Here is a 26,210-nt window from a genome sequence, read left to right as displayed (position 1 = left end):
TGTCTCCAGAATAGGCACCCACCCTTAGTTCCTGAGGAGCAGAAAATGTTAGTTCCATACAAGCCCAAAGTAAAGGCAAGCTTTTCAGAGTTTCTGGCATGGGCTCTGGATTTAATTTTTTATTATACTGTTTCATTATTTCTGTTCTAAGGATATTACCATTTTGTTTATGCACTTTTTATGGCATCATTTGTAATTCAGTTTTTCTTTTATTGTTGCTTTGTTTTTTGCTGTATATTGATTATTTATGTAGACTTAAATTTTATTATTAGCTGTTATGACCGCTATGTGATGACATTCGAACAGGAGAAACTATAAATCAAACATTAATATCTAAAAGTCAGGTTCCTGCTTAAACATGACTAATTGTGTTGTTAGTTCAGCTGATTATTATTAGCTGATTATTGTTAGTTCAGATGTTATTAAGCACTTGTGGAAGTCAAAACACGACAGTACAAGAAGCACACCGCTATAATTCCTTTACTTTATTGAAAATGCCACATAGAGTTAGATGTGCGTGATAAGCGTGATCAACGAGTAATTGGTTGTGCTAAGGTCTTGACTCTTTCTGTACAAAGTGCTTTCTTAGCAGACTCCTTTACAATAAAGGCATCTGGATTAAACTGCACAAGATTCGTTGGAGCCCTGACAAAAAAATATATATGAAAAGAGTCGTTAGCTTCAATGCTGCTCCTTTTTATAAAGCTCTCTGCAAGATTAACAAAGAAATCCAACTCCAGAGTTTCACATGGATGGGGGAAAAAATAACACTGCTAAGATCTGTGCTGTTTTCCTGACAGAGAAGTGTTCTGTCAGTAGGATAATAAACCTCACTGGATAGGTTCTAATCTTTCTAAAATTCTGTTAACCAGTCGAAAAAACATATGTCATGCTTTCACAACACAAATTTGTTTGCACTTGTGTCCTGATGTTGTTGTATGTAAGTCATGAGGTTTGCGCTGTCATAAGTCATAACATATGTTTTGTTACTAGCTTCTTGTCCCTATTATTATGATACCACTGTGATAACACCTATGTTTTCTGCTGCTTTTTAAAATCCCATTGGCTTCAGCAGAAGAAAAAATTAATAGAAAAAAATGATACTCTGCGGTAAAACAGTGAAAAAGTTGTCTGTCTCTCCATCTATATATGTAGGGAAGTGAATGTATTTCCATCAACAATCCAATTCAGGAGGGCTCTTTGTTCTCAGCAAGCTCAATGGTTCCCACTGAAGTCATTGGAATGAACACTAGTTACCTACCAAGCAAATAACTGAAGAAAATACAATTTGCAAAAAGATACAACTAGTGCAGTAGCTATGGATGACATAGCGGGGAAAAAAAGGCACTTTGGGCATTTATGAAAGGCAAGCAATGGCACCAATTGCCATGGTCTCCGTATGCAGAGAGAGATCCATTTCAAAGGATTGCCGAGTTCTTCAAATAAAGGAAATATACAAATATTTTTTTCAACTTTCCTCAGACATTTTTCTTTACTAATTTTAGTGGACAAAACAATGGAAAGAATAAGACACTGGCATGAGATGCAATGCGTGCTGAGAGGGTCCTTCTGCCCTTAGGTCTCTCAGAGCCTTCAAAAGTTATCTACAGGCCGAGATCCTTTCCCTCAATTGGAGAGTTGGCAAGCCCATCAATACAGCCATCAGATCATCTGGGAAACCCCACCTGTTGGGAGGCTGAGAGAGTTCCGTGATTCGAGGAGAGGCTACTGCCTGCTTGGCTGCTGCTGACACAGGCCACTCAGGGGAACGATACAGGGCCCCCTCGCAAGGGATTACCTTTGGTCTAGCTAGTTCAAGTAGCCTTGGAGTTGGGACTGCTTGCAGAGCAGTCAGGGGTATCTGCAGAAGAACAGAAGTGCTGATTTTTGAACATGAGATTTATTCCAGAACATTTTGGAAAAAGCTAAGATACAAGATAAACCCATCCCCAAAGGATTAAGAGCTACGGACTCTCCCCTTCCTTCAATAATCTCTGAAATTTAAGTAGAGGCAAAGCTACAGACGAACCTTCTGGCAGGATTTTGAAGGGAGGAGAATGAGTGTGACAGGCCCCAATAACAGCAGAATATAGGATTCGGTCAACCCCTGAGAAGAATAGAATCACTTCAGAAAGATCTGCTGACTGTCCAGAAAGAAATGGATGATCTTCTTAAGTCACATTCCGCAGAGGAAGGAATTAAGTCAAGATTGCTTTGGGAACAGGGTAGAAGACCTTGGTGGTGATCCATCTTGTGGGCATGACAGGAGAATAACAGAATAACTGAGTTGGAAGGGACCTTGGAGATCTAGTCCAACATCCTGCTCAAGTATTTATTTATTTATTTATTTTATTTATTTATTTATTTGATTTGCAAGTAGGAGACCTTATATCTGTCAAGCACCGGGGAAATCAGAAGATTCAGGCAGTTCAAATAGGTATCAAGTTTTATTGCAAGCTTAAGCTCTCTCTACAAGAATCTGAGCTACTAACAGTTAAGGGAAATTTGTGGGAGTTAAGGACAGAAAGGAATTCAAGGGAAGCTGGACTTAGATCTCTTGCGGCTGTGCAGTGGACATGTGACTTATGACACGTTGGACCCTTCCCTCGGGCTCAGCCTGGCCATCTCCTACAATATCATTTCAGACAAATGGTATAGGGTCTCACCTATAAAAGGTGCTCACTTGGATGCTGCTTATTGAGCATTTACAGGAGCATCAGTGATCAGGGGAAGGTGCCAGTAGCATGAGAAACACCACTGAGAGGTGATCCGAATAGGAAGGCATTGACAATGACACTGAACTGGGCACGGAGGGAGGAGGAACTGATTATGTACTGGTAGCTACCTTCTTTGGTGGCAGCAGCCAGTGAGAAGTGGAAAAGGACAGAGGGTGTGCTCAGTCATACGATGGATGGAAATCTGGGGAATTATATTGAGGTGTATTATACTGAGGTTTTTTTTTAACAAATTTATCCTATGCATACAATGATAAACATTCATCCCTAGCTCACTTCAATATTAAAGGGGTCAAGCTTCATACCTGAGCTCAGCAGTAAATCATAACTCCTTAGACTTTTGACCCTTTATTCAGCCCTTGGATTGACTTGATAGAAGATTCCCAAGCATAATTCAGCTAAATTAGAATATTTTATTGCAAACAAGAATAAGCCTTAGGCAAAATAGATTGCCTACTACAATACCAAGAAACAGAAATTGGGGCCTTTATATATGATATCTATGATCAGATCAGATCTATGCTCTGATCTTTAAACAGTATTTCCGGTCAACAAATACCAGCAAGTTTCTTGATGGCTTGGGAAGTTGTTGAGACCTATTTACATGATGGTTCTTTCCAGCTGGATAATCGCTTGATCCCACCTTGCAATCCTATCCATTATATCAACACAGAAGTATCAAAGTAAATTTTAAAATAAATACTTGGCGGATTGGGACCTCCAGGCTTGTATTTTCATAGAACTGCATTTGTTTCCTAACTACTGGCTGGGCAAGTTGCTGTAATCTTGGGGTAGTTTCAGCTCTTCTTGCAGCCTTTGAAATCACTCTTTCAGACTAGATAGGAAAAATAAACCAACAATAAAGCAAATTTGATTACAAAACCAACCAACCAACCAAAAGAAATATGGTCAGGTGCCAAGAAAAACACATTTATTTCTCCCCCAGCAATATTTCCCAAGGATCCTTTGGAAGAGGAAAGAGCAGGCTGGATATATACTTCTTATTTAGTCTCAACTCAAGCTGATGCATCTTTAATCTTTACATAGGAGACCAAAAAGGACCTGTACAGCCAAAAGTTATGATACACAAGGAAATCTGCTTATTTGCTCATTCCAATTTTGGGAGAGCAATGTGTTCTGATCAGAGATAGCATTTTGTCTTGAGTACATGAGGGGGTAAAACTCTCATTCCCATATGAGAGTGCAGGTAAGTCCACCCTCAGGAACCAAGACTTGGAAACCTACATGTCAAACTGTACAATTCTGTTTCATAGCCCCAGCTCTGAAAAATGAAAATTTACAGACCAGCAAATTTCTATTTTACCTCAAGGGCTGGTCATCTGGGACATGGCCCATCTGGAAAACACATAATGCTAACGTACAGTCCAAACCCAGAAGATCATAGGCAAATGTACCTACATATTTGATATAAATGTGTTTCCCACAAGGATAATTGTGTCAGAGTTCTGGGGTAAAGATTGCCTTCGGCTTTCTTCCCTCCTCTCTCCCAGCCTTATGATCAGTTTTGCAACTCACAGTTATGTTATTTGGGCAGAAAAGCAAATTACTTTTCTGGCCCTACAGCTCCAAGCATTCTTAGCGATTCCCATAGAGAATTGTGAAATGCCTCAGTAATCTCATGTTTTCCCCCCAATATTCTCCTCACTAGTGCCAGCATCCTAGTGCAGATCCTTAGTCCTTCAATTTCTTCTTCAACCTTCTCCTGTCGTTCATCAGGTCTTTCCCACTATCATTTTTCTAATTTAAGTCTTTTTGCAGAAAAAAAAATCACAATCCTTTCCTAGCAAAAACTAAAGGACACAAGATGATAGGTAAATACAGTTCAAGGGTAGGTTCATCATTACAGCAGGAGCTAGAAAAATGTGGAATAGACAACATCACCACCAGATAGATTTGTAGCTGGCTGGCAAACTGTACTCAACAAGTAGTCCTTAATGGTACTACATACATATGAAGAGAAGTAAGTACTGGGGTACCACAAGGCTCCGTCTTAGGGCCAGTACTCTTCAATATCTTCATAAATGATTTAAATAAGGGAATGGAAGGGGAAATCATCAAATTTGCAGATGACACTAAACTGGCAGGAATAGTCAACACCCCAGAACACAAGCTCAGGATCCAAATAGATCTTGACAGACTTGAACAATGGGCCCTATCCAACAAATGAAATTTAATGTGGAGAAAAGCAAAGTTTTACATTTAGGCAGGAAAAAAAAAACAAAGATAGAAGTACAGATTAGGCGAAATCTGGCACAAAAACAGTGAGAGGGACATTGAGACCTAGTGGATGTTCGCTTGAATATGAACCAGCAGTGTGCACCAGTAGCCAAAAAAGCCAATACAATCCTGGGTTGTATAAACAGAGGCATAGAATCAAGATCACGTGAAGTATTACTACCGCTTTATAAAACTCTAGTAAGACCACACTTGGAATACTTCAACCAATTTTAGTCACAATACTACAAAAAAGATGTTGAGACTTTGGAAAAAGTTCAGAGAAGAGCAACTAAGATGATCAAAGGCTTGGAGACTAAAACATATGAAGAATGGCTGCAGGATTTGGGTTTGACTAGTCTAAAGAAAAGAAGAATTAGGGGTGACATGATAGCCATATTCCAGTACTTGAGGGGCTGCCACAAAGAAGAGGGGGTCAAGGACAAGAAACAATGGTTGGAAACTAATCAAAGAGAGAAGCAACCTGGAATTAAACTTCCTAACAGTGAGACCAATTAACCAGTGGAACAGCTTGCCTCCAGAAATCATGGACACTCCATCACTGGATGTTTTTTAAGAAGAGTCTAAACCAGGGGTGTGAAACTCAATTTCATTGAGAGCTGCATCAGGGTTGTGTTTGACCTCGAGGGGCCGGGGTGGGTGTCACCAGGGTGGGCATGACCAGCTCAATGTCACTCGTGTCATGGCCACCTATGGAGGCCCAAGAGCTCTGCCAGTGAAAATGGGTTCCCGAGCTCCGTTTTCAGCTGCAATGGCCTCCTGCAACCCTCTGCCAGTGAAAACAGAGCTTGGGAGGCCACCTGTGGCCCTCCCAAGCTCCATTTTTGCTGGCAGAAGCACCATGGGTTGGTCCTTCTCTGTTTCCAGGGTGGCCCAGTTAGAGATTTGCTTTGCAGCATATTAAAAATCAAAAAGAGGGTTTTTTTTGAACAATGAAAATTATATTGTCCTCTCAAAAGAGAGCCAACACGTTTTACAATGCAAACTATGTCATGAATCATGAGAGAAGATTTGAAAAATCCCTTTTTTAAATGCAAAGTACATAATACATAGCCAAAGGCTGAGGTAGTACGAAATATTTTGTCAGCTTGCTGAAACAACAGGCTCTTCAGTGTGAATCAGGAGCAAGAAGGCTCAGCGAAGATAGAGTAGACTAAGGATAGAAAACCTTTGGCCTACAAATCAACTTCATCGGGTATTTCATCCATCCTAGGTATGGGAGGATCTCTGGGAGTTTGTGCTTAAAACACTCTTTAGTACTTTGCCACCTTCTCTCTAGAAGGAAAGGCTTTGGAGGTCAGATTTTAAGTTTAGTCTCTGTCGCATCTTCTGGGTAGTTACTTCCAATCAATGGCCTGCAAACCTACTCTGTCAACAATATTTCTGATCCTGAACCTCTTATTTCTTCTTTTTGAAACAAATGGTTATATATGTATGTATATATGAAACAAATAATGGTAGCTAATTTTAAAATTGATTTAGTGCAACCTGCAGCTTTCTAATTATTTATAAACCTTCTAGCACTTATGATATTTTAAGGACTTCTCTCCTTGGCAATTTTCATGAAAGGATTACTATGCTTGACTAGGCTTTTATGAAGTACATGCCCAAAACAAAACTGGCTTCCAAAGTAATCTAATGTACAGTCTACAAATAATAATTCAAGCATATGACCATTAAGATCCCTAAAGTTAAAAATAAGTTTAAGATACCCTGAATAGAGATGTATATTAATTTCTCAGCAAAATGCTCCATCTGGTGTTGGATCTTCAGGATATTGTACTTTTTCCCTCTGCAGTATAGGATTTACATGGCCCTTCCTTTGCTTCCATACAGAAGGAAAATCAACCCCGCCTTTAACGTTTATTCATTATCATAGTTCTCATTATCAAGAAGCTCTGCGGCCAATGTAAGGGTTCCATTTTCCACAAGAGGGAATTGGTGCTCTTGTTCAATGCCTTCTTCTTGTGGTTCGCCGGCAGCCTGTCCAGATGGGAGCAGAATCGGATAGTGGGGAAGAACAGAGACCAGTCTGGGAGTCTGGAGAGGACTCGGATGAGGGTCCTGCATCCGATGCAGAGATGGGGCCAGGGCCACCTGGGTATGGGGTGCTGACTCCGGAACCTCTGCAGTCTGAGAGCAGCGAGGCCGAGGAACAAAGGGAGCCTGTTCCCAGTGCGCATGTGCGCAGAACTGCTAGAAGGCAAGAGTAGCTGAGACAAAAGGGGTGACTCGGGAGTAAGGCTGGGAGGTGATTGCCCCTCCCATAAGATATAAAGGACAGGCAAAGGTGACGAAACCTTTGTTGGAAGCAAAGTTGTTCGTTCTGTTCGGATTAATCCTTGAAGCTCTGTGTAGACTTTGTACTTTGGTTGTTTTTTTTATAATTCATTTGGCACTCTAGTTGTTGGTAGCAATTCAAAGGAAAGAAAGGTGGGTGCTTATCTCGAAGGGACTGTTTGGGACTCATTACTGGGTGGGAATGAAAATAATTCCCAGAGTGAAAATAAAACAAGAGTTGTTTTAATTAAGCATGTGCTTAATTACGGTCTCGGGAAGCCTTGGTCAGAACACTTCTGGACAGAGTAAAAGCTAGACTGAAGAACATGTAGTCTAGGAAAACCATAACCATTTAGCTGCAGCTATTATTGTTCCTGCAGTGTAGAATCTAAAGTGCTGCACATCCTCAAGAGGAAGGGTGAGGCAGAAGAAGCCATTTAAAAAAACAATTTCCCCCCAGCCTTAGCAATAGATCAAAGTTTGTAGGTCTGTGAGCAATAGCTTCTTTCTTCAATGCCATGGATGGGGGTAAAAACAGCTGTCTTTGGTACTGAAGGCCAAATCTGATTCTAGGCTCATGCCTCGGCATCCATATTTTTATAGTAGAAAGTCCACACCGTTGGCATGACAAAATCCATGTTGTGCAGCTTTCATGCCCTTGGTGCTTCAGGCATTGCCAACTCTCAACACAACAGAAAATGGTTCTTCTCAGCTCCCTTTTTCTCATGATGTCCCTTCCCCCCTACCCCGCAAAAAAAGCAAAAGGCCCAGCCAGGTGCTTTCCTGACATTCTTGAGAACCGGGTTCAAAAAAACCCATCCACCCAAAGCATCTTTCTCGCCACATCTCCAGGATGAAGCAGCAAATGTGTATGCATGTGTGTCCGTGTGTGTATGTGGTGGGAGCGTGGGGTGGGGGAATTGAAGTTGTTGGAGGCTGCTTTGCGGGAAACACAGGGGCAAGGAAAGGCAGTAGAGAGCGCAAAGGATTCCCTAGATCGGAGGTCTCCAAACTTGGCAACTTTAAGACTTGTGGACTTACTCCCAGAATTCTCCAGCCAGCATAGGGAGTTGAAGTCCACAAGTCTTAAAGTTGCCAAGTTTGGGGACCACTGCCCTAGATTGTTCTCCTCTCCAACAAGTATGGAAGGTTGATGGAGAAAAGAAAAAGCAGACAATAATTCTGGGGAACTCCACCCTCATATCTTCTGTGAGATCACTCTTTCTGCCAGGGTCTAACCCCCTCAAAAAAAAGTCAGTTGTCCAGGAGGTTTTGATCTCTCTGGTAACCCAAGCAGAAATTGCCATGGACAGGGATAGTCTTGCAGCTGGCTAAATGGGGCTTCATTTTGCTGATGTCCCTGAAGATCCTCCTTGAAAACCAGAATAAGTACATAGGAAGTTTTGTTGAATTTTCCACCAGGTAAAAGAAAATTGCTTGCTAGATCACTTTGATTCAGCTTTGATCCTGGCACTGAAATGGAAACTTGGTTATAACAAATGGTTAGCAAATTGGCTCATATTGGGACAAAAAGAGAGGGAAGATGGGAGCGATCGCAGCATGCTTGCAACAGAAACAGTGGAAGCTTGATAATCCACTGATTTTTTTTTTAACATGAGTGTTTGTAAATAAAAATCCATCTCTAGCTAAAGCAACATCAAGCAGGTGCAATAAACATTACCTAACAGTCCAACTGACGGGATGTTAGTCAATATTACAGAACAGGCAATGAGTCGGTGAACAAAAAGTGGGAGTTTTTATGAACACTCTGTGCAAGACAGGTCATGTAATCTTGTGTGATGCTGAAGCACTAGTGGTGAGCAATCAACTGAAAACAGACTTAAAAAGGAAGTTCCATACAACATTCAGCACAACACGTCATTATGAGTGTTAGTGCAGTAAACGGGAAGGAATACATGGTTTTGAAACATAATGGCGGTGAGGTAGATAGGAAGGTCAAGGTTTCAAGAATGAAATTCTGTTTTCATGCACCAACTCAAATTTGGAAACAGAAACATTAGCACCAAGAAAAAGATATGAGGCTGGGCACAGAAATTATCAGCATAGCTTGTAAGCTTCTTCATATTTACAGATCTTACAGATAATCAGAGTTGGAAGGGACCTTGTAGGTTATCTAGTCCAACCCCCCGCCCAAGCGGGAGACCCTACACTTAACGACCAATTGAAACCAATGTTCTATAAACATTTCATTGGGTTAATAAATCTTCCCTATACTCTTGAAACCAACAATTGCAGCAAAATGATTGAAAATAATCTCACTGCAAAGGCTTCTACTGGGGATCTAATTTCTGAATCTCTGAATTCTGTGAACAGATTTGAAGTATTATTTCAGGAATAACTCTCTCAAGTGAAAATGATCAATTCCTATAGAGTGATGGCTTAAAAAAAAAGCGTATTATGCATGGTTCACCTTGAAGATTGCATTTGTACCTAATGCTCCCACTGATGAGTTAAATAACATTCTAACTACAAAACACTCTTTATAACTTAACATTCCTTTATAACTGCCCAGACTGTACTAACTTTTTTGATCAATTAATAATTACTTCTGTAAAAATTAATGTTCTGAAGAAAATATTGATTCCTGACCTGGGCAGGGGTTGAATTGGAAGAACTCCAAGGTTTATGATTTTATGGTTCTATGATTTAATACCCATAATGGATCCTTCTGACAGAAACAGAAAGCACATCATCTTATCTTTCTGATTCTCAGAAAGATACTTTACTAATTTATAAGTAGGTTGAAAATGGTAATTATTGTGCTCCTTATTCCAGATAATAAAAAAACCCTGCTCTCACATACTAACATAAAGCTAGTTCTCTCAGTTCTTAATAAAAGCATCGAGGCAGGAAGATGGGGTTCTACAGCCTCTGTTTTTCTCTAAGTCTAAGCCATCTACTTCATTGATAGCTGCTCCTGCTGACCTTGTTCATGTGGTCTGGCTGGAAAAAGGATTCGGCGGTTTTTCAGTAATTCAATAATACCATCCATATTCCTAAAAATGAAGATCTTCCTGAACGTTTTTGAATTTTCTGCATTCAGGTATTTATTGATCAAAACATGAGACCTCTCCTAAAAATGTTGCATGAACTGCAAAAATGGTATGCTTAATTCAGACAACTAATAAACCATCTAGTATATTATGGAGGTATAATTGGCATTGAACCCAGCATCTGCTCATCTGTGGAAAAAAATATTACCTCATTGTTGCTTGGGATGGCAGAGATTTGGGATGGCAAAGATTTTTTTGGGGGGGACGGGACACCTCAATGTCTTCAGAAAAGAAGACAAGAAAAAACAATTTGGCTATATGCTGGATCAAGCTATTTTCTTAAAGGCACCATAGAACATGGTACATCCATGAAGATTTGGAACCTGTGATTCTTGAACTTCAGACAATTCACATGCTTTCTTGAAAAGCAAGTCTCAGGTGGTCAGTTTTGCAAACTTCATGGGAGGAGCAACAATTCCTGCAACATTTAATTCAAGTGCCTCTCAGATCTTTACCTCACAATCTGAAGAAAGCAGAGGAGACTCTTGTAGGCATTATTCTAAACAATCAGGCAAGGGATTTGAGCCTTGAGTATCAGAAGGTAAATCAATTATTTTTCAAAAGCTTACATTATAGCTTAAATCTTATATATTTTAATAAGAGCTCTCTTGTTTGGATCAATATTCTTTGCATACTTTTGCATTTTAGATAGTTATTTTTATTCTTGACTCATAGTGTATTATGGTCAGTTCCTGGAATCTAAGACTCAACCTTCACTTCAGAGTATTGCCATTTTTTCCCCACAGAGTAATTTTATATTTTAGTCAATTAGTTTGAAGTATTTAGATTTGTTTCATATTCTGCAAGTAATGTTTTTAGTATGAACCATTTTATTTCTATTAGACATCTAATTTGAGTCTTGTAACATTTCCATATACATTATGTAAAATTGCTGGTCAATGACTATAAAAATGTGGAAAAAAGACAGAAATTTGTTCTGAATATTCTGTAGAACATGGAGGTATAATATGACGCACTTACATCTACTTTATCTAAGATAGGCCTAGGATTGTGATCAATCAGGTTATTGCCAAATTTCCTAAAGGACTAAAGCACTTCAAGTGATGACACTGACCCTCAACCAACCCATGGAACCCCCTCTCCCCCAACCAACATTCCCAATGACCCTCGCCTCACCAATGATCACAAGACCTCCATCTCACCTGACCCATCACAAGACCCTCAGCTGACATGACCTCCCCATTACAACAGCTCTTATAAGCAGAACTGACACTGACATCCCCTAAACTCCGCTGAAGATACTACCTAGCCTGGTAACGAAACTTTTGGAAACCAACCCACAAACTTGGAGAACGAACCTCCACTCTCATCCTCCACCCGACCCACCGATAGTTGCCACCAATGCAATGACTATGCTAAAGAAACCTGTGAGGATAAATAAACAGCTGGACAACTGTACAGGTAGCCCTTGTTTAGCAATTGCCTTATTTAGTGACCATTTGCAGTTATAGTGAAGAAAGAGTAACTTTTTGGTCCTCACATTTATGACTTCCACAAGACTGTTAAATAAAGAAGAGGTGAAGTAAGTTTATAAGCAGAGTCACCATTTCCCTTAGCCTCCACTTTGCTTAACAACCAAGTTGCCAGTCCCAATTGTGGTTGCTGAACAAGGACTACCTGTAAAGGTCTCCAGTCCACACACTTCTTAAACAGGTGAAGAACTGAGAAGAGAACCTGAAATTGTGCATATCCCCGTTTGGGTTTCTGCTTTCTCCCTGGGTGAATTAAAAGCATTAAATTAAATTAACATGATTTGCCTGCATCATACATACTGTTTGAGTTTATTTCATAATTACCTGTACTGGAAAACTAAAGTTTGGATGGATAGTCCTCGCTTGAGCAAGACTCAGAATCCGCTGGGAAGCTTTGCAACAAAGGGCTGAGGAGCTGATAGGCCACACAGGGGAAATTCGTGGCCTGTAAATGAACAGAAGAAAGGCAACTGCAATTTCTGTTTCTTGCTAGCCATGTTCGCAATGCTAAAGAGGTCTCAGATTTGATTTATATGCTTCTACCATCCATTGTTTCTATAGGTGGGGGCAAATATGACTTTCAAGGCCCGGGGTGGTGCTTAGATCTGGCCCGTGGGGCTGCCTGGAAACAGCACAGGATCTGCCTGCAGTGCCTCTGCCAGCAAAAACAGAGCTCAGGAGGGCTATGGGCAGCCCCAAAGAGCTCCATTTTCGCTGGCAGAGGGTTGCAGGAGGCTGTCACAGGTGAAAATGGAGTTTGGGAGCCTGTTTTCGCTGGCAGAACGCTCGGGCCTCCAGAGGCACCCCCGACACGAGTGATGTCGAGCTTGCCATGCCCCCTGGCCACGCCCCCCACAGCCCTCCTGAGGTCAAACACAATCCTGATGCATCCCTCAGTGAAATCAAGTTTGACACCCCTGCATTAAAACATGGGTTTCCAACCTTTTGGCTTGCCTGAGCTGCACTGAGTGACCAGAAATTGTTTTGGGGCTCATATAAAATATATAATATAGTTAATAAATATAAAAATATTGCTAAAAATCCCATCATGTTCAATGATCATGTAGGGCCCATTACTAGTTATCAAAGAATCTGCGTACCAAATGAAGACAGTACAGAGAATAGCAGCAATAAATATGTGCACAATTAACAGTTTTAAAGAATGCAATGCTCACAAAATCACATCAAACAGATATCAGATGTAGACCATCCCAGATGTAGCTCGTTGCTTAGCCAAAGCCTTGGGATCATCCAGCCAGTCAAGTCAGATTGTCAGTGTACAAGTAGTCCTCGACTTACATCCATTCATTTAGTGACCAGTCGAAGTTCTCAATTCATTTCATTTTATTTCAAACATATTTCTTAAATACTAACATTTCTTTTAAATGTGGCCTTTTCCAAAGTACTCTTTTCTCATTTTACCTCTCAGCTTTTACATAAGAAAAGGAATTAACAAATTAATCCTATTCATTAATATTACCTTCATTCTAAACATCTTCTCAGTTCATTTCAATTTATTTCAAATGTATTTCTTAAGCATTAACATTTCTTTTAAAAGCAGCCTTTTCCAAAGTACTCTTTTCTCATTTAAATCACAAATATTTCCCGTATCTTCATACTTATTCCCTTTTAATTATTTTGTCTGTCCAATTAGCAATTCCATTGCATATTCTTTCCATAAAATCTAAATTAATACAAGCTTTTACACATAAAACAAAACATAAATTTCCCCTCCCCTTTTACTAGTTTGGGGGTGTCACCTCAATGGTTTAAATATACCTTAATTCCCTCATCTATAATTCCCATTTAAACATCTATTTTACTTAGTTATAATAATAATCATTCCCTATAAAAAAATAAACTACTTTACATTGTAATTTTCAGTCAGGTTCCGCAATGAATTTTCTCCCTTTACTTCCATAAAAAATTTTTTATAATATCGGAAAAAAAATAAAAGAAAAAAGGAAATTAATCCATTTAATTAATCCTGGTCACTGATATGAATCTCATTTTTAAACCTCCTCACGATTCATTTCAATCATTTCAATATATATAATAAACATTAACCTTTCTTGTAACAATAAAAATAAAAACATACATTCATCTTCTAAAAAGATATCAGTGTCCCTCCCTCCTCTCAATAGTCTATATTCTATAATTTATAATTGCAAAGTACATTATTATTACTCCTCATATCAATGAGGAATCCCCTTTCTTAATTCATTAACCATTATCCCTATGTAATCTAGGTAAAAAAAAGTCTTCGTTTATTTTGCAATTCCCATATTTCTTTCTTTCCTGTTCGTGTTCCTCATTACCTCTCTTCCCTTTTATTTTTCCAGATCTTTTCTCCCTCTGATTTATATCCCTGTCTCTCTATATATTTTCCTTCCCCCTTTTACTTTTCTGCTGTTTCTATCTTTCCGATTTTTACAAGTATTCCCCATTTTAGTTACTTTCTTAAATCTCCCATTTTTAACCCTTTTTTTCTCTTCTTTGTAGTGTTCTTTGTGTTGATTGTCTATTTAAGATGGCTTCTTCTTGAACTAACTCCTCCTTCTCTGAGGTTTCTTCTTCGCATTCTTCAATCGCCATTTCCATAGCTTTTAACTCAGAGGCAAGTGATTCACCTCTTGCATGTAGTAGTTCTTTCAAATTTTTAAGTTCCATTTTTAAATCCCATCATCGTTGCACACTCTTATATCTTATAGTCATTAAAATCCACAAATCAGCTTCTCTTTTTTCTTTTTTCTTCTTCAAACTTTCTAGATTCACAACTATTCCAAAAACTGGGTTTATAGCAAAGTCACCAATCAGTCCAACATTCCGTATTTTTTCTTTTATTCTAATTCAGTTTTCACTTTCTAGGGTACTTATTATATTGTTTCAATATTACCTTTTCATTGTATCAAATCAGGTTCATAGAGAAATAGGAACTTTCCCTTTTGCAGCCTAAATTTTTATCCACCAGATGGCACGCTCTGTTACACAATGTCCTCACCCCCCCCCCATTTTATTGTTCAGGGCTTTCCAAGCCTCAGTATTCCAGACCAATCAAATCTCCAATTTAAATATTTCCCCTTCTTTATAGTACTCTTAAATCCAGCTTTAAATTATGCCAGTTTGTTGCCAATGTATTTTAATTCAAATTGTTCCGGCTTCTTCCTTTCCCGGTTCGAAGCCCTACTCAGCTGTCAAAAATATTTTCACTTTTTTTCCTTTCCCTTTATAATTCCGCCACTTTCTTATTCTTTCATAAAAAAAAATTTATAATATCCATCCCGGGGTACCTTTTAATTAGATTGTTGCACCAAATTGTCCCGGTTCTTATGTTGTCCTCCTCTTTCTTCTCTCCTGCAGAAATCTTAGTCCAGCTAAGTCTTCCTCTTCAGAGTGGCCATTTTAGACCACCGCTCGGTCGTCTTCAGGGGGAAAAATTGCCAAGCCCAGGGAGGAGATATGTGGCTCTCCTCAACCTGGCTGGCTTCCTCTTACTCCACCGCCCCTCCGAGGCAGCTTCAGCCCCTAATCACAATGATTGGGGCTCTCCAACGAGAGAGCACGGATCGAAGCTGTGGACAATCACAGTCCCCGGTCCGTCAATGAGGAGGGCTTAACCCGGAAGCCGACCTCATCCCATTCCTAAGAGGTCTGTAAGAGGCGTGCATAAGCGCACCATCGTGCCTACTGTCCCTGTCTTAATGTTCCCTTTTATTCATATCTATTTCATGTATTAATAATCATGATTATACTTATATACAGTATATTGTCAAATGCATGCTTGACAAAATAAATAAATAAAATAACATATAAACTTTATTAACTGTATTAAAGAGATCAACTGGGCAGAAATTTCCTGGATTGTATTTATTTAAAATATTTTTTTTAAAGATTGGAACTGTTACTGACCAAGACCTGACCTCAGGAATATGGAGAGCTGAACTGATTCTATATTAGAATACCAGCCTATTTCTCAAAGGGTTTCTTGACTGAATTCTACACTTAAAAACCCACTGGCCTGTGGCAATTAGAAAAACTCACTAGTGTTAGGGCCTCACCTTAGTTTCAGATAAGTTGCAGAAATTGGCCTAGGTTCTGCTAGCTTCAGCAATCGCTTTGATGGCAGTGCAGAATACACTGTTGAAGAACGTTTCCAAATCTCTGACATTTGTCCACAGCTGTACCAGAAGAGGGATTTACTACGGAAAAACCACAAGGATAATTTAGATAGTAGAAACAGGATAAGTCTATAGTAGAAAGGCCACTTTGTGTTCTTCTTTTCTCTACTGCTATATTTTTCCAGGTGCTTCAACTGCAACTTCAATTACTCAAGGTCATCTGTACAGCTTCATCTTTTAGAACAGGGTCTCCAACCATGGCAACTTTAAGACTTATGGACTTCAATTCTCAGAACTGAAGCTGAGGAATTATGGAAATTGAAGTCCATAAGTCTTCATATTCTGTCCTTTGATTCAATTGTTGAATATAAAGACAGATAGATAACTCTACAAATTCTTTCATACAAAGTTTCTTTTAGTGGATTATATTAGGTATCCTCAAGGTAACTCACATTTATTTCGAGTTGCATCTAATGTCCAATTCTTTGCATAGTTGAAATCATAGTGTAAAATGATAGTAATCTTTCTCCTATTTCATCCCATAGTAGTAGAGCCAAAGGAGAGACGCCAGCATGAAGCTGGGATCCGAGCAAGAGTGAAGAAACTTCCCCCAACCCACCAAGGGACAATTCAGTGACCAATCAGGATTACAGATGTGGCCACATGACATGAACTACATTTCCCAAGATACCTTAACTACATTTACCATGATGTATTCCCTTAAGGGGACAGCTCCCAATTACCATTAACTATAACTGGCTGGACAGCACACTTCAAGTTGCCAAGGTTGGAGACCCCTGTTCTAATCTAGAAAGCTGTGATTTCATTAGCTGAAAACAGCAATTACAGTAGTCTAGCTTCCTATATCCCATTTGGATGATGGATTAGAAAGAATCAAAGATAATTTCTTTTCTTAAATTAAAAGAACATTTTTTAAATTAAATGTTTTGCAGCAACCTGCTTATTCTGCGCTTTAATTACAGGTGTTACAGGGAGATGACCAGGCTGAGCCTGAAGGAGGATCCAACATGTCATCATCAGTCAGGAGTGCCTTAATGTCCACCAGAGATCAAAGTCTAGCCCACTTTGAATTTCTTTGACTCGTATCTACCACCAATTTGATTTGGCTGTTAGTAGTTCAGATTAATGTCAAGCAGCAAGGAAATCAAGAAGATATAGGCAGTTCAAATGGCTATAAAGATGTATTGCAAACTTAAGCTCCCTAGTAGAATCTGAACTACTAATGGTTCAAGCAAATTGGCGGTAGATGAGAATCACTAGAATTCAAGGTTGGGTGGACTTTGATCTCTTGTGGGCACAAAGATACTCATGACCTCATGACTGATGTCATTTTTTTTCACAAGCTGTGCTTAAATCATTTTAAGAACTGTTCCATTGTTGCTATATGTACTCGTACTCGAAAGCATTCAATATCAGACTTGGGATTCAAATTAAAACATCCAACCATTCCAGAATATACAGATACTTAGCCGTAGACATGAAAGCAAACCTCTTCGGTTTATCAACTGCTTCCTTTGGCCTTGCTAGAGTCAGGATTCTTGAGCTGGGCTGTCTCAGCATATTCCTTGAAGTGAGAGGCCATATTGGATCTTGATTTCCCCAGATTAACCTGCTGTTATGAATAAAAAATGCACAATGCCAATCAAAATGAGTATACAACCACATACCCTGATAATATATAAGTAATATTATATTATATTATATTTACTAGCTCTATACCCATGCTTCGCTATGAAACTATGTGGTCGGGCTTAGTTTTTGGGGAGGAAAATAAGGGGAGAAAAATCTGCCTCTGCCTACCAGCATCCATCAATATTCATCTGGCTAGCGTCCTGTCAGTATGTGAGAGAGTTGAGGGCTGTTTGAAAACTGAAACAGTATTTTCTGTGTGAGCAAGGAGACAGCAAGGAGCCTGGGCGTGGCTTAGCTCAACTGTTCTGTACTAAAGCTGGTTGCTGCTGTGAAACTGAAACTGAAACTGAAACTCTTTTCCTCTGCTTGTGTTTTGCATTTGGAACAGATTTCTTTTCAGGTGGAGAGGGGGAGTAGAATTCCTTAGCATCAGAGCGTGTTAATAATAATATACAGAATATTAATGCTCTGAATAGTCATTTGGAAAAATCCTTTCGTAGTGAGTACCTTGAAGCCAAGAAAAACATGCGTGTCAAATTTCAAGTTTGTAGGCTTTACGGTTCTGGAGATTTTGTGATGATGCATGAGTGGTATTTCAATTTTATATATAAAAAATATTATATGAGAGCCAGTTTGGTGTAGTGGTTAAGGCATTAGGCTAGAAAGACAGTGTTAGTTCTAATCCTGCCTTAGGCACAAAGCCAGGTGGGTGTCCTTGGGCCAGTAACTTTCTTTTAGTCTTAGGAATGAGGCAATGGCAAGACACTTTTTAAAAATGTTGCCAAGAATAGGCATTCTTCAAGAACTTATTTAATTAACAATTAAGTTGTGAAGGCACCAGACTAGAAACTGGAAGACTGTGAATTCTAGTTCCACCTTAGGTCTGAAAGCCAGCTGAGTGACTTTGGGCCGCTCACTCTCTCATTCCAAATCATCTCATAGAAATGTTGCCACGGAGAAAATAGGAGTCTTGGTTAAGTTTGCCGCCTTGAGTAATTTATAAAAATAATAAAGTCAAGATATAAATCAATCAATCAATCAATCTGACATGATTGAATCAATCTGACATGATTGAAGAAAAAAATATTTGTTATACAGCATAAGATCTATGCTTGACCACACAATATTAAAAATATTGATCTTTAGATTGTGTTTATGCTATCTAAACACAAGTAGTAATTGTAACTGTTACTTTTCAAACTATCTGGCAATTGAAACTATTTGGGCAGAGAATATGCCAACCTGTACAATTATGAGATTGGTTTGTTTTGACTTATAAATTCCTTAACAGAACTCACAATTCATGTAAACTCACATATTATCTCATGTAACTACTGCCTCAAGTATTAGCAAATTGAAAACAGACAAAAATATCATTTTAAGGCAGAAACAGAAATCTGGCCTCAAGGCAAAATTCCCCATAAAACAAGCCTGGCTGGGGAATTCTGGAAGTTAAAATCCAGACATCTTAAAGTTGCCAAGGTTGAAAAAAGACTGCAATAAATGCTACCAAAGCAACAGAGACCCATAAATCGTGAGTTGTTAAATTCTGCCCGGACTTCACAAGAGCAGACCTGTAATTGTCGTTGCCATCATACACAATGAAAGGGACTACAGTACAGGAAGAACAACTGTTGCCTGTAGCACTGCATGATTCATCTCCATATACTAATAAACTAAACAGTTCTTGGTACAATATATTAACACAGGAATAATCTACCTGAACTGATCTTGAAGATATACTAAAAAGGATGGAGTTCCACTAAGTTAAATTTTAATATACCAAAACCATTGTTTTATTTTTTTATACTAAAAGAAGCCATTGCAAGGTAGTAGGGGTCTTGAAACAGGCATTTCAGCAGAAAGATTGATGTGTCTGCACTAAGGCGGTAGCTTGCCAGAAGAAGTAGCTACTAACCTGTTCTCTATTGGTACTCAGTATTATTAGTGCAAATAGCCTTTTGTAGCAAAAAAAAGTTAATTTACCAGGGAGGAAGTTAAGTCAATTGAATAAAGTATCTGAACTGTTCTTTATAGTACTGTACCTGCTAAAGAAGTGTGAGGCAAGTTAACCCAAGTTCTCTGGTGTATTCTTTTGATGCCTACCAAGTTCTCTACTACTTTATGTGTCTGTATATGTATGTTTAGTTTCTTTTCATTAAAACAAAACAGAGTGCAAGGATGCTGCAAAATCAAACCCCAATCTCTAGTACCATCTGAACTCCATATTCAAACTTGGCAACTTTAAGATGTGGGAACTTCAACTCCCAGGATTCCGAGTTAGCATATTGGCTGGCTAGCTAGGGAATTCTGGGAGTTGAAGTCCATACATCTTACACTTGTCAAGTTTGAAAAACACTGATATAAAATCTAAAGTCATTTTTAGAAAACAATAATAGTGAATGAGAGAGCCCAACGCTTCCTTTGCAAGTCTGCTTTGAAAAAAGACAGAAGTAAATTGGGTGGTAAGGAGTAAGTTGGGGAGTTAAGAAGCATGACAAACAAACAGCCGCCTTATTGGTTTGACTGCAAATAAATGGGGCTTTGGTCAAGGCTTCATCTACCCCATGAATAGGCAAGACCAGGGGTCTCCAAACTTGGCAACGTTAAGACTTGTGGACTTCAACTCTGGCTGGAGAATTCTGGGAGTTGAAGTCCACAAGTCTGAACGTTGCCAAGTTTGGAGACCTCTGGGCAAGACCCTATGACAACCAATTCATCAATGTAATTTACAAGATAAGTTGTATCAAATGTTCTGAACACCACATCTAAAACACATTTTAAAGACCACAGGTGGTCCATGATTTAGGATCAAAATTGGGACCAGAATTTCCGTTGCTAAGCAAGGCAGTTGTTAAATGCCTCATGACCAATTTTGCAGCCTTTTTCTTTTTGCCATGATTGTTAAGTTAATTGCTGCAGGGGTTAAGCAAACCATGCAGTCATTAAGCGAATCCATCTTTCCCCAAAGGCATTTCTGACAATTTTCCTGTCAGAAGTCATCTGGGAAGGTTGCAAATGGTGATTACATGACCCCGGGATGCTGCAACTGTCACAAACAGATGCTGTTGGCAAAGCAGCCAATTTTTGATCATGTGATCATGGGAATGCTGCAGTAGTCATAAATGTGAGGACCAGCTATGTCACTTTTTTTGAAATTTTGAATAGTTGCTAAACAAATGATTGTAACTTGATATCCAACTCACCGATGAAAATTCCATACGTCTTTGGTTGGCTTTGGTTTTGCAAGCTCTTGTAACCTGGGAAATGCAATTTTTAAAACATTACATGGTGATGGGGTAGAAAGTCAATCCTCTAAATTTTTACAGCCTGACAAACCTTCCCAATTCCATTGAGCAACTTCCAAGTATGCATTGTATCTAATTATATCAAGTGCAAAGGCCAGAGCTGCATTCCTCCAGATCTTTAACTTCCATTACTGCTGATCTGCTCTGGCAGCACTGAGAGAGAATTGACAAGGAGATTATATATTATTATTGCAAGTTCATTTGATATAAAAACCCAGATAATATATTCAGCTGATTACATTTAATCGCCAATAGTATTTTACCATGTATAAAACTTGCTTCTAAGCAAAAGCTTCATTGGAAGGCATTGATACATTGGGGTTATAGTAAGCCTTCAGTTCAGGCTGAGACTTGTTCAAGGAGAAACATTCTTTGCCAGCCAAACACCACCCTCAAGTTCATAATGTTTTCTTAACAGAGAGGAGCTTGAGAATAGCTACCATGGAAGGAGGCAGAATCTTTCTCCCAGCCAGGGATAGACACTATGAAAGAGACAGAAAGATCTTCTTCCTTCAGCCATTAGCAACACAGGCAATAAATTAGGGCAAGTGATGGCTAGTTGCTAAGGATGTCTCCCTGTTGACATAACAGCACAGAGGTATGCAGTTGTGTCAGAAAATTTACCTCAGGTCTAGTCAAGCTTGTAGTTCCATATGGTATATCAAATAGAGTGTACAGTGTAGGATCACCCCAGTGCATAAAGGAATGGGATTAGACCTCTTTTGGATACCCACTTTGCTAGGGTCAACAGCAAAGTATAGTGACCTCAACCTACTTTGCCCAGGATGAGTGTTTATTACACTCAAACAAAAAAGCTAGGTGGTGTTGCGGTCTTATAGATTTTAATATGGAGCAGTTTCAGATCAGCTACTGGTGGGTCCCTGTCATCCTTTCTTCTCCTACCCAGCATCACTTCCCAGTGGGAAAAATAACAATCAGTTGTTGTACAAAATGTGTGGTAGGACAGAATCTCCAAACATGTAACCATTTTCTTTGCTATCAATTGTCCTACGAAGAGCAAAAAAAAGTCAGGAACACAAAATGTAACCATTGTTCACCACCAGAGGTGGCATTCAGCGGGTTCTGACCAGTTCTGGAGAACTGGTAGTGGAAATTTTGAATAGTTCAGAGAACCGGCAAATACCACCTCTGATTGGCCCCGCTCCCATCTATTCTCTGCCTCCTGAGTCCCAGCTGATTGGCTGGATCTTCTTTTGTTGCCTGCATAGGCGAATGGAGCTGGAAAGCAGGTTAGTGGGGTAGGGAGGGAATGGGATTTTTCAGTAACTTCCCCCTGGAGTTGGGTGAGAATGGAGATTTTACAGTATCCTTCCCCTGCCATGCCCGCCAAGCCATGCCCACAGAACCATAGTAAAAAAAATTGAATCCCACTACTGTTGACCACTCAAGTGCAATTCCACCCACTAAACTGGCTAGAACAAAATACTAAACTAGCTTGGTCATTGTCTGAACCTGAGAATTTTTTTTCTAGTTTTCTTATGTGCAGCAATTTAACTGTAATCACCTATGCAATTAAAATTAAATCTAAATTTGTCAAACGTGTACTGTCAACATTCTGACACTGTGAATTCTTTCTTATACAAATTACATGGCTGTTATATCCCAAATAAAGACTAATATTAAAATTGATAGTATTTCTTTGTCCTGACTCTTCTGTGCAATATCTCTGCCCCACATGCATAAACTAGCTAAAAGAGAGATAAATATGGATAAGTTGATAATAGAGAGAGTTAACAGTTCTCTCCAGTTCTGCTTCTGCTCCAATAGCTGATATGTATAATTAAGTCTGATTGACATCTATGAACATTGTGTCGAGGAAGAAAAGATTGTGACGTAATCATCAACCTTTTTAACCCATATAAATGTCATCACTTTATATATTAGGGGTAGAGCATATGTTTACTGGTGTTATTATGTTATTACTTTCCTCATTTTTAATTTATTTTCATAGAATCAAGATAGTCTGCAGGCCAGCTACTGCAAAAAGATTGCAAGTAATTATGACATCATGCATACTGGAAGACTCACTGGTTACTCAAAAAGACAAGATAAATAAGTGCATTCAGTTTTTTTTCTCACAATTGATCACTGATGACTTTTCTTCTTTCTAGAATGCCTTCCCGTCCTCAAACTCAGTTCTGTAATCATTCTGATTCAAATATTGAGGAATTCAGAAAAGGAGAGGCACATCCTGTTTTGTAAATTGAAGCCTGAATGTATGACTTTAGATATTACTCTGTAATTCCTGAATATATTTAAGTAACTACTCAGATATGGGAGCTTGATGATTTTATCTTACCGTTCATTTGAATAAAACCCATGGGAAGTAGCTGAAAGAGAAACAGAAAAGAACAAATGGATCTGAAAATGATGTCCATATTCTATAGTTAATTATATGTTGTAGTAATTCAGTAATGTTTGGGAGTGGGGTTAAATCAGCAAGATGACACATGGAGTCCCATAATTCAATCGCCACCCATTTTCTACTTCTGTGGGATGTTGCCAAAATGGCAACCAGCAACTGCAGTCCTAACAATGAAAAATCTTACTGATAAAGTACTAACAGGGCTCATAAAATTACAGCAAAAAATATGACTCTGCTTAACTATACAGTCTTATAAATGTTTAGAACTTAGCCAACATGGAATTTCTGGGTTTTTGAGGTTCAAAGGGCACAACTAGGTCTGCAGCTATGTTAAACATCCAAGAGACACATAGCATCCTGAATGTTAATATATTCTTACATTCATTAGTTAAGCCTTCATAACTAATATTATCATTTCATTTTAAGGTACCAAAAAGGGTTTTGTTTTGTGCTGCAAGTATTAGCATGATTTCCATATTCACCACCTTAAACAGGATATACTTTATAATGTAAAAAAAAGTATATTATCCTCTATGGCAGTAGTTTCAAATCATTTCTATTTCCCTTAGGAAACGTTTGATTAATTTTCACACCAGTTGTGGGACTCAAATAATTTAACAACCAGTTCTCTGCCCTAATGATTTCTTCCAGCAACCACTTCACCAAACTGCTCAGAAACTTAACAACCAGTTCTCCCGAAGTGGTGCGAACTGGCTGAATTCCACCACTGGTTCACACCCTGTACAAAAGTAATTGTGACGCATGACTCATCGCAAAGGATCACAAGCCACTCTTCATTGTAGTCCCTGAAATTCTACCCTGCACACCCAGATTGCTCTATGGATTCATATACATGGCCCTGAGAAGTGGTATGGAAGTCTGTCCCATGTAATACGCCCTATGTACAACTTTTTCTGGTAAGGTTAATAGTTTGATCAGTTATTTGTTGGGCTGTCTACATGATTGTATTTGTTTATAACATTGACTGATAATTGAATAATAATAATCCCAAAGTATCTGGAACATCACTTGAGCTCCATTAGCATTGACAAAATCAGCATCCGTCAATTGCAAAAGGCAACTTTACTTGGAACAGTTTACATCCTGAGATGATACCATTAACACCATTAAATAACAACATCTGTCTGTTCCAGGAACTTCAGAAGGACTTGGTCTATGGATAAAAATGCCAAATCCAGTCTAAATCATAATGATATACTCTGAGATTCTAGGAATTACGACTATCTTAAACTTTCAGGTATCTCATATAATGCAGAAATAAGGGCTTTGTTTAACAAACATTGTATTTTTCTTCTGGTTTTTATTGTTTTTGTTCTAATAATTTTGTAATGAATTGTAGTTCACAAAATCTTCTGTCTTTTAATAAAATTTGTTAAGTCAGAAAGGGTGCTACTAATCTTAGTTTTTGGCTACCATAAAACTATTTTCCTATATTGTTTCTGAAATGTGAGGCCCAATAAATTAATTTTCTAAAGGATTTTCTGGATGGCTGCCCCACAGGGGGATGTGGGGAGCCCAGAAAACTATTTTATTTGGTTAATTACCAATTGATGGTTAAGTGGCAAGGGCAGTTCAGTGTGAAATATAAATTCTAGCTATTGCAGCAATAAAAAAATTAAATAGTACATGTCCATAAATAAAAGTAAAAAAGACCAGCTGTTATCTTTAGATTTCAGAAGACGACTTGTGCACAGAAGTATTAGCATTGTTCCTGGCCTTCCTAAGGTCACAAAGAGTAAAAAATAAATAACTAAGCATTACATGGATTAATAAGCAAATTATTAATGGGATTTTCAAAAAGTTACAAAATTGTTTTTTTTTAAGTAAAGAATTTTAAGTGAAACATTAAATACATTTGTTGCACCCAATTTGTAAACAATGTGAAATGACAGCTACGCTCAAATGGTAAAAGACGGTCTCTATAAAATCCATCCAGCTGTGCAAGAGCCCCCTTGCGGTAGAATCATTCATTCATTCATTCATTTATGTATGCGATTATTAGATAACTGGCATAAGTATAAACATGGTTATGAACACATGAAATGGATACGAATAAGAAAAAAACCCAATAGGACAGGGACGGTAGGCATGATTGGTGTGCTTATGCACGCCCGCTACAGAACCTCTTAGGAAAGGGGTGACAATAGTAGACAGTCTAAGGTTAAAGTTTTTGGGGTTTGGAGAAAAAAAAAACCAGAGCCAGGTAGAGTATTCCAGACATTGACCAGAGTGCTGAAGTCGTATTTCCTGCAATCAAGTTTGGTGCGGTTAACCTTGAGTTTGTATCTATTGTGTGCTCTTGTATTGTTGTGGTTGAAGCTGAAGTATTCGTTGACAGGTAGGACATTGCAATATATAATTTTATGTACTATACAGTACAATCAGTACAACCTTCCTGCCTTTAAACACAGAAGAAGAAAAATAAAGCAGAAGGACCTATTTAGCCAGGATAGTGATGATACCTTGCCTTTCAAGCGCCTTTCCCCTCTTAAATCAAAAATAATATCGTTGCTTTCCACTCCCGCGGAAATCCATGCTGTGCACAGATGGATCTCATTCTGCGAAGCGTCATAATTGCAATGCCCAACAGAGGGCAGGTTCTACCCGGAAAGACGGTGGCTCTTAGACGGTGTTTCCTTTACTGACCTGATCGTGGCTCGACCATCCTGCGCGACAATTCCCTGCTTCTCCTAGCTCACGACGCAGTTTGCAGTTAGAGAAAAGCGGTGCTCCGTATGCACCTTAAGTTCTTTGTTTCCGTCGCCACGGCAACCGGGGGAATCACCGCCGTTTGTTTCTCTTTCTCTGAATTTACTTTCTGTGCCGCGGGAGGGCAGGTAGGATTCGCAGGTGCCCTTACTCTTAACAGTGCATAGTCCACTGACT

The 26,210-nt window shown here is 38.9% G+C and overlaps 1 protein-coding gene across 2 annotated transcripts; it reads right to left on the bottom strand.

Moving 5' to 3' along the window:
- Window positions 1-472: 472 nt before the first annotated feature.
- SPMAP2L (sperm microtubule associated protein 2 like) lies at window positions 473-26,104 on the bottom strand. Of its 2 annotated transcripts, XM_087957343.1 has the most exons (9): window positions 25,971-26,104; window positions 23,238-23,268; window positions 20,816-20,869; window positions 17,467-17,589; window positions 15,897-16,037; window positions 12,163-12,283; window positions 3,439-3,570; window positions 1,686-1,861; window positions 473-645 (listed from the first exon to the last, which is right to left on the bottom strand). In XM_087957343.1, the coding sequence occupies exons 1-9, from the start codon at window positions 25,987-25,989 to the stop codon at window positions 531-533; spliced, it is 912 nt and encodes a 303-aa protein (XP_087813469.1). In that variant the 5' UTR covers window positions 25,990-26,104; the 3' UTR covers window positions 473-530. The 2 variants fall into 2 exon arrangements, with proteins under 2 accessions (XP_087813469.1, XP_087813471.1); XM_087957345.1 differs by lacking the exon at window positions 23,238-23,268 and having other exon boundaries at window positions 25,971-26,037.
- Window positions 26,105-26,210: the final 106 nt, after the last annotated feature.

This window comes from Notechis scutatus, chromosome 2, assembly GCF_049901735.1.
Source record: "Notechis scutatus isolate UNSWTSFEM ecotype Mainland chromosome 2, rNotScu1.2, whole genome shotgun sequence".
Lineage (NCBI taxonomy): Eukaryota > Metazoa > Chordata > Lepidosauria > Squamata > Elapidae > Notechis > Notechis scutatus.
Note: the sequence above shows the minus strand (reverse complement) of the source record. Positions and strands in the feature narration are given on the sequence as shown.

Coding starts and splice junctions, on each gene's coding strand:
- SPMAP2L (XM_087957343.1), bottom strand. Junction 17,590..20,815: donor GACGTATGGAATTTTCATCG/GTGAGTTGGATA, acceptor TATTCATAACAG/CAGGTTAATCTGGGGAAATC. Junction 1,862..3,438: donor TGGAGGTCCCAATCCGCCAA/GTATTTATTTTA, acceptor GTTCTTCTGCAG/ATACCCCTGACTGCTCTGCA.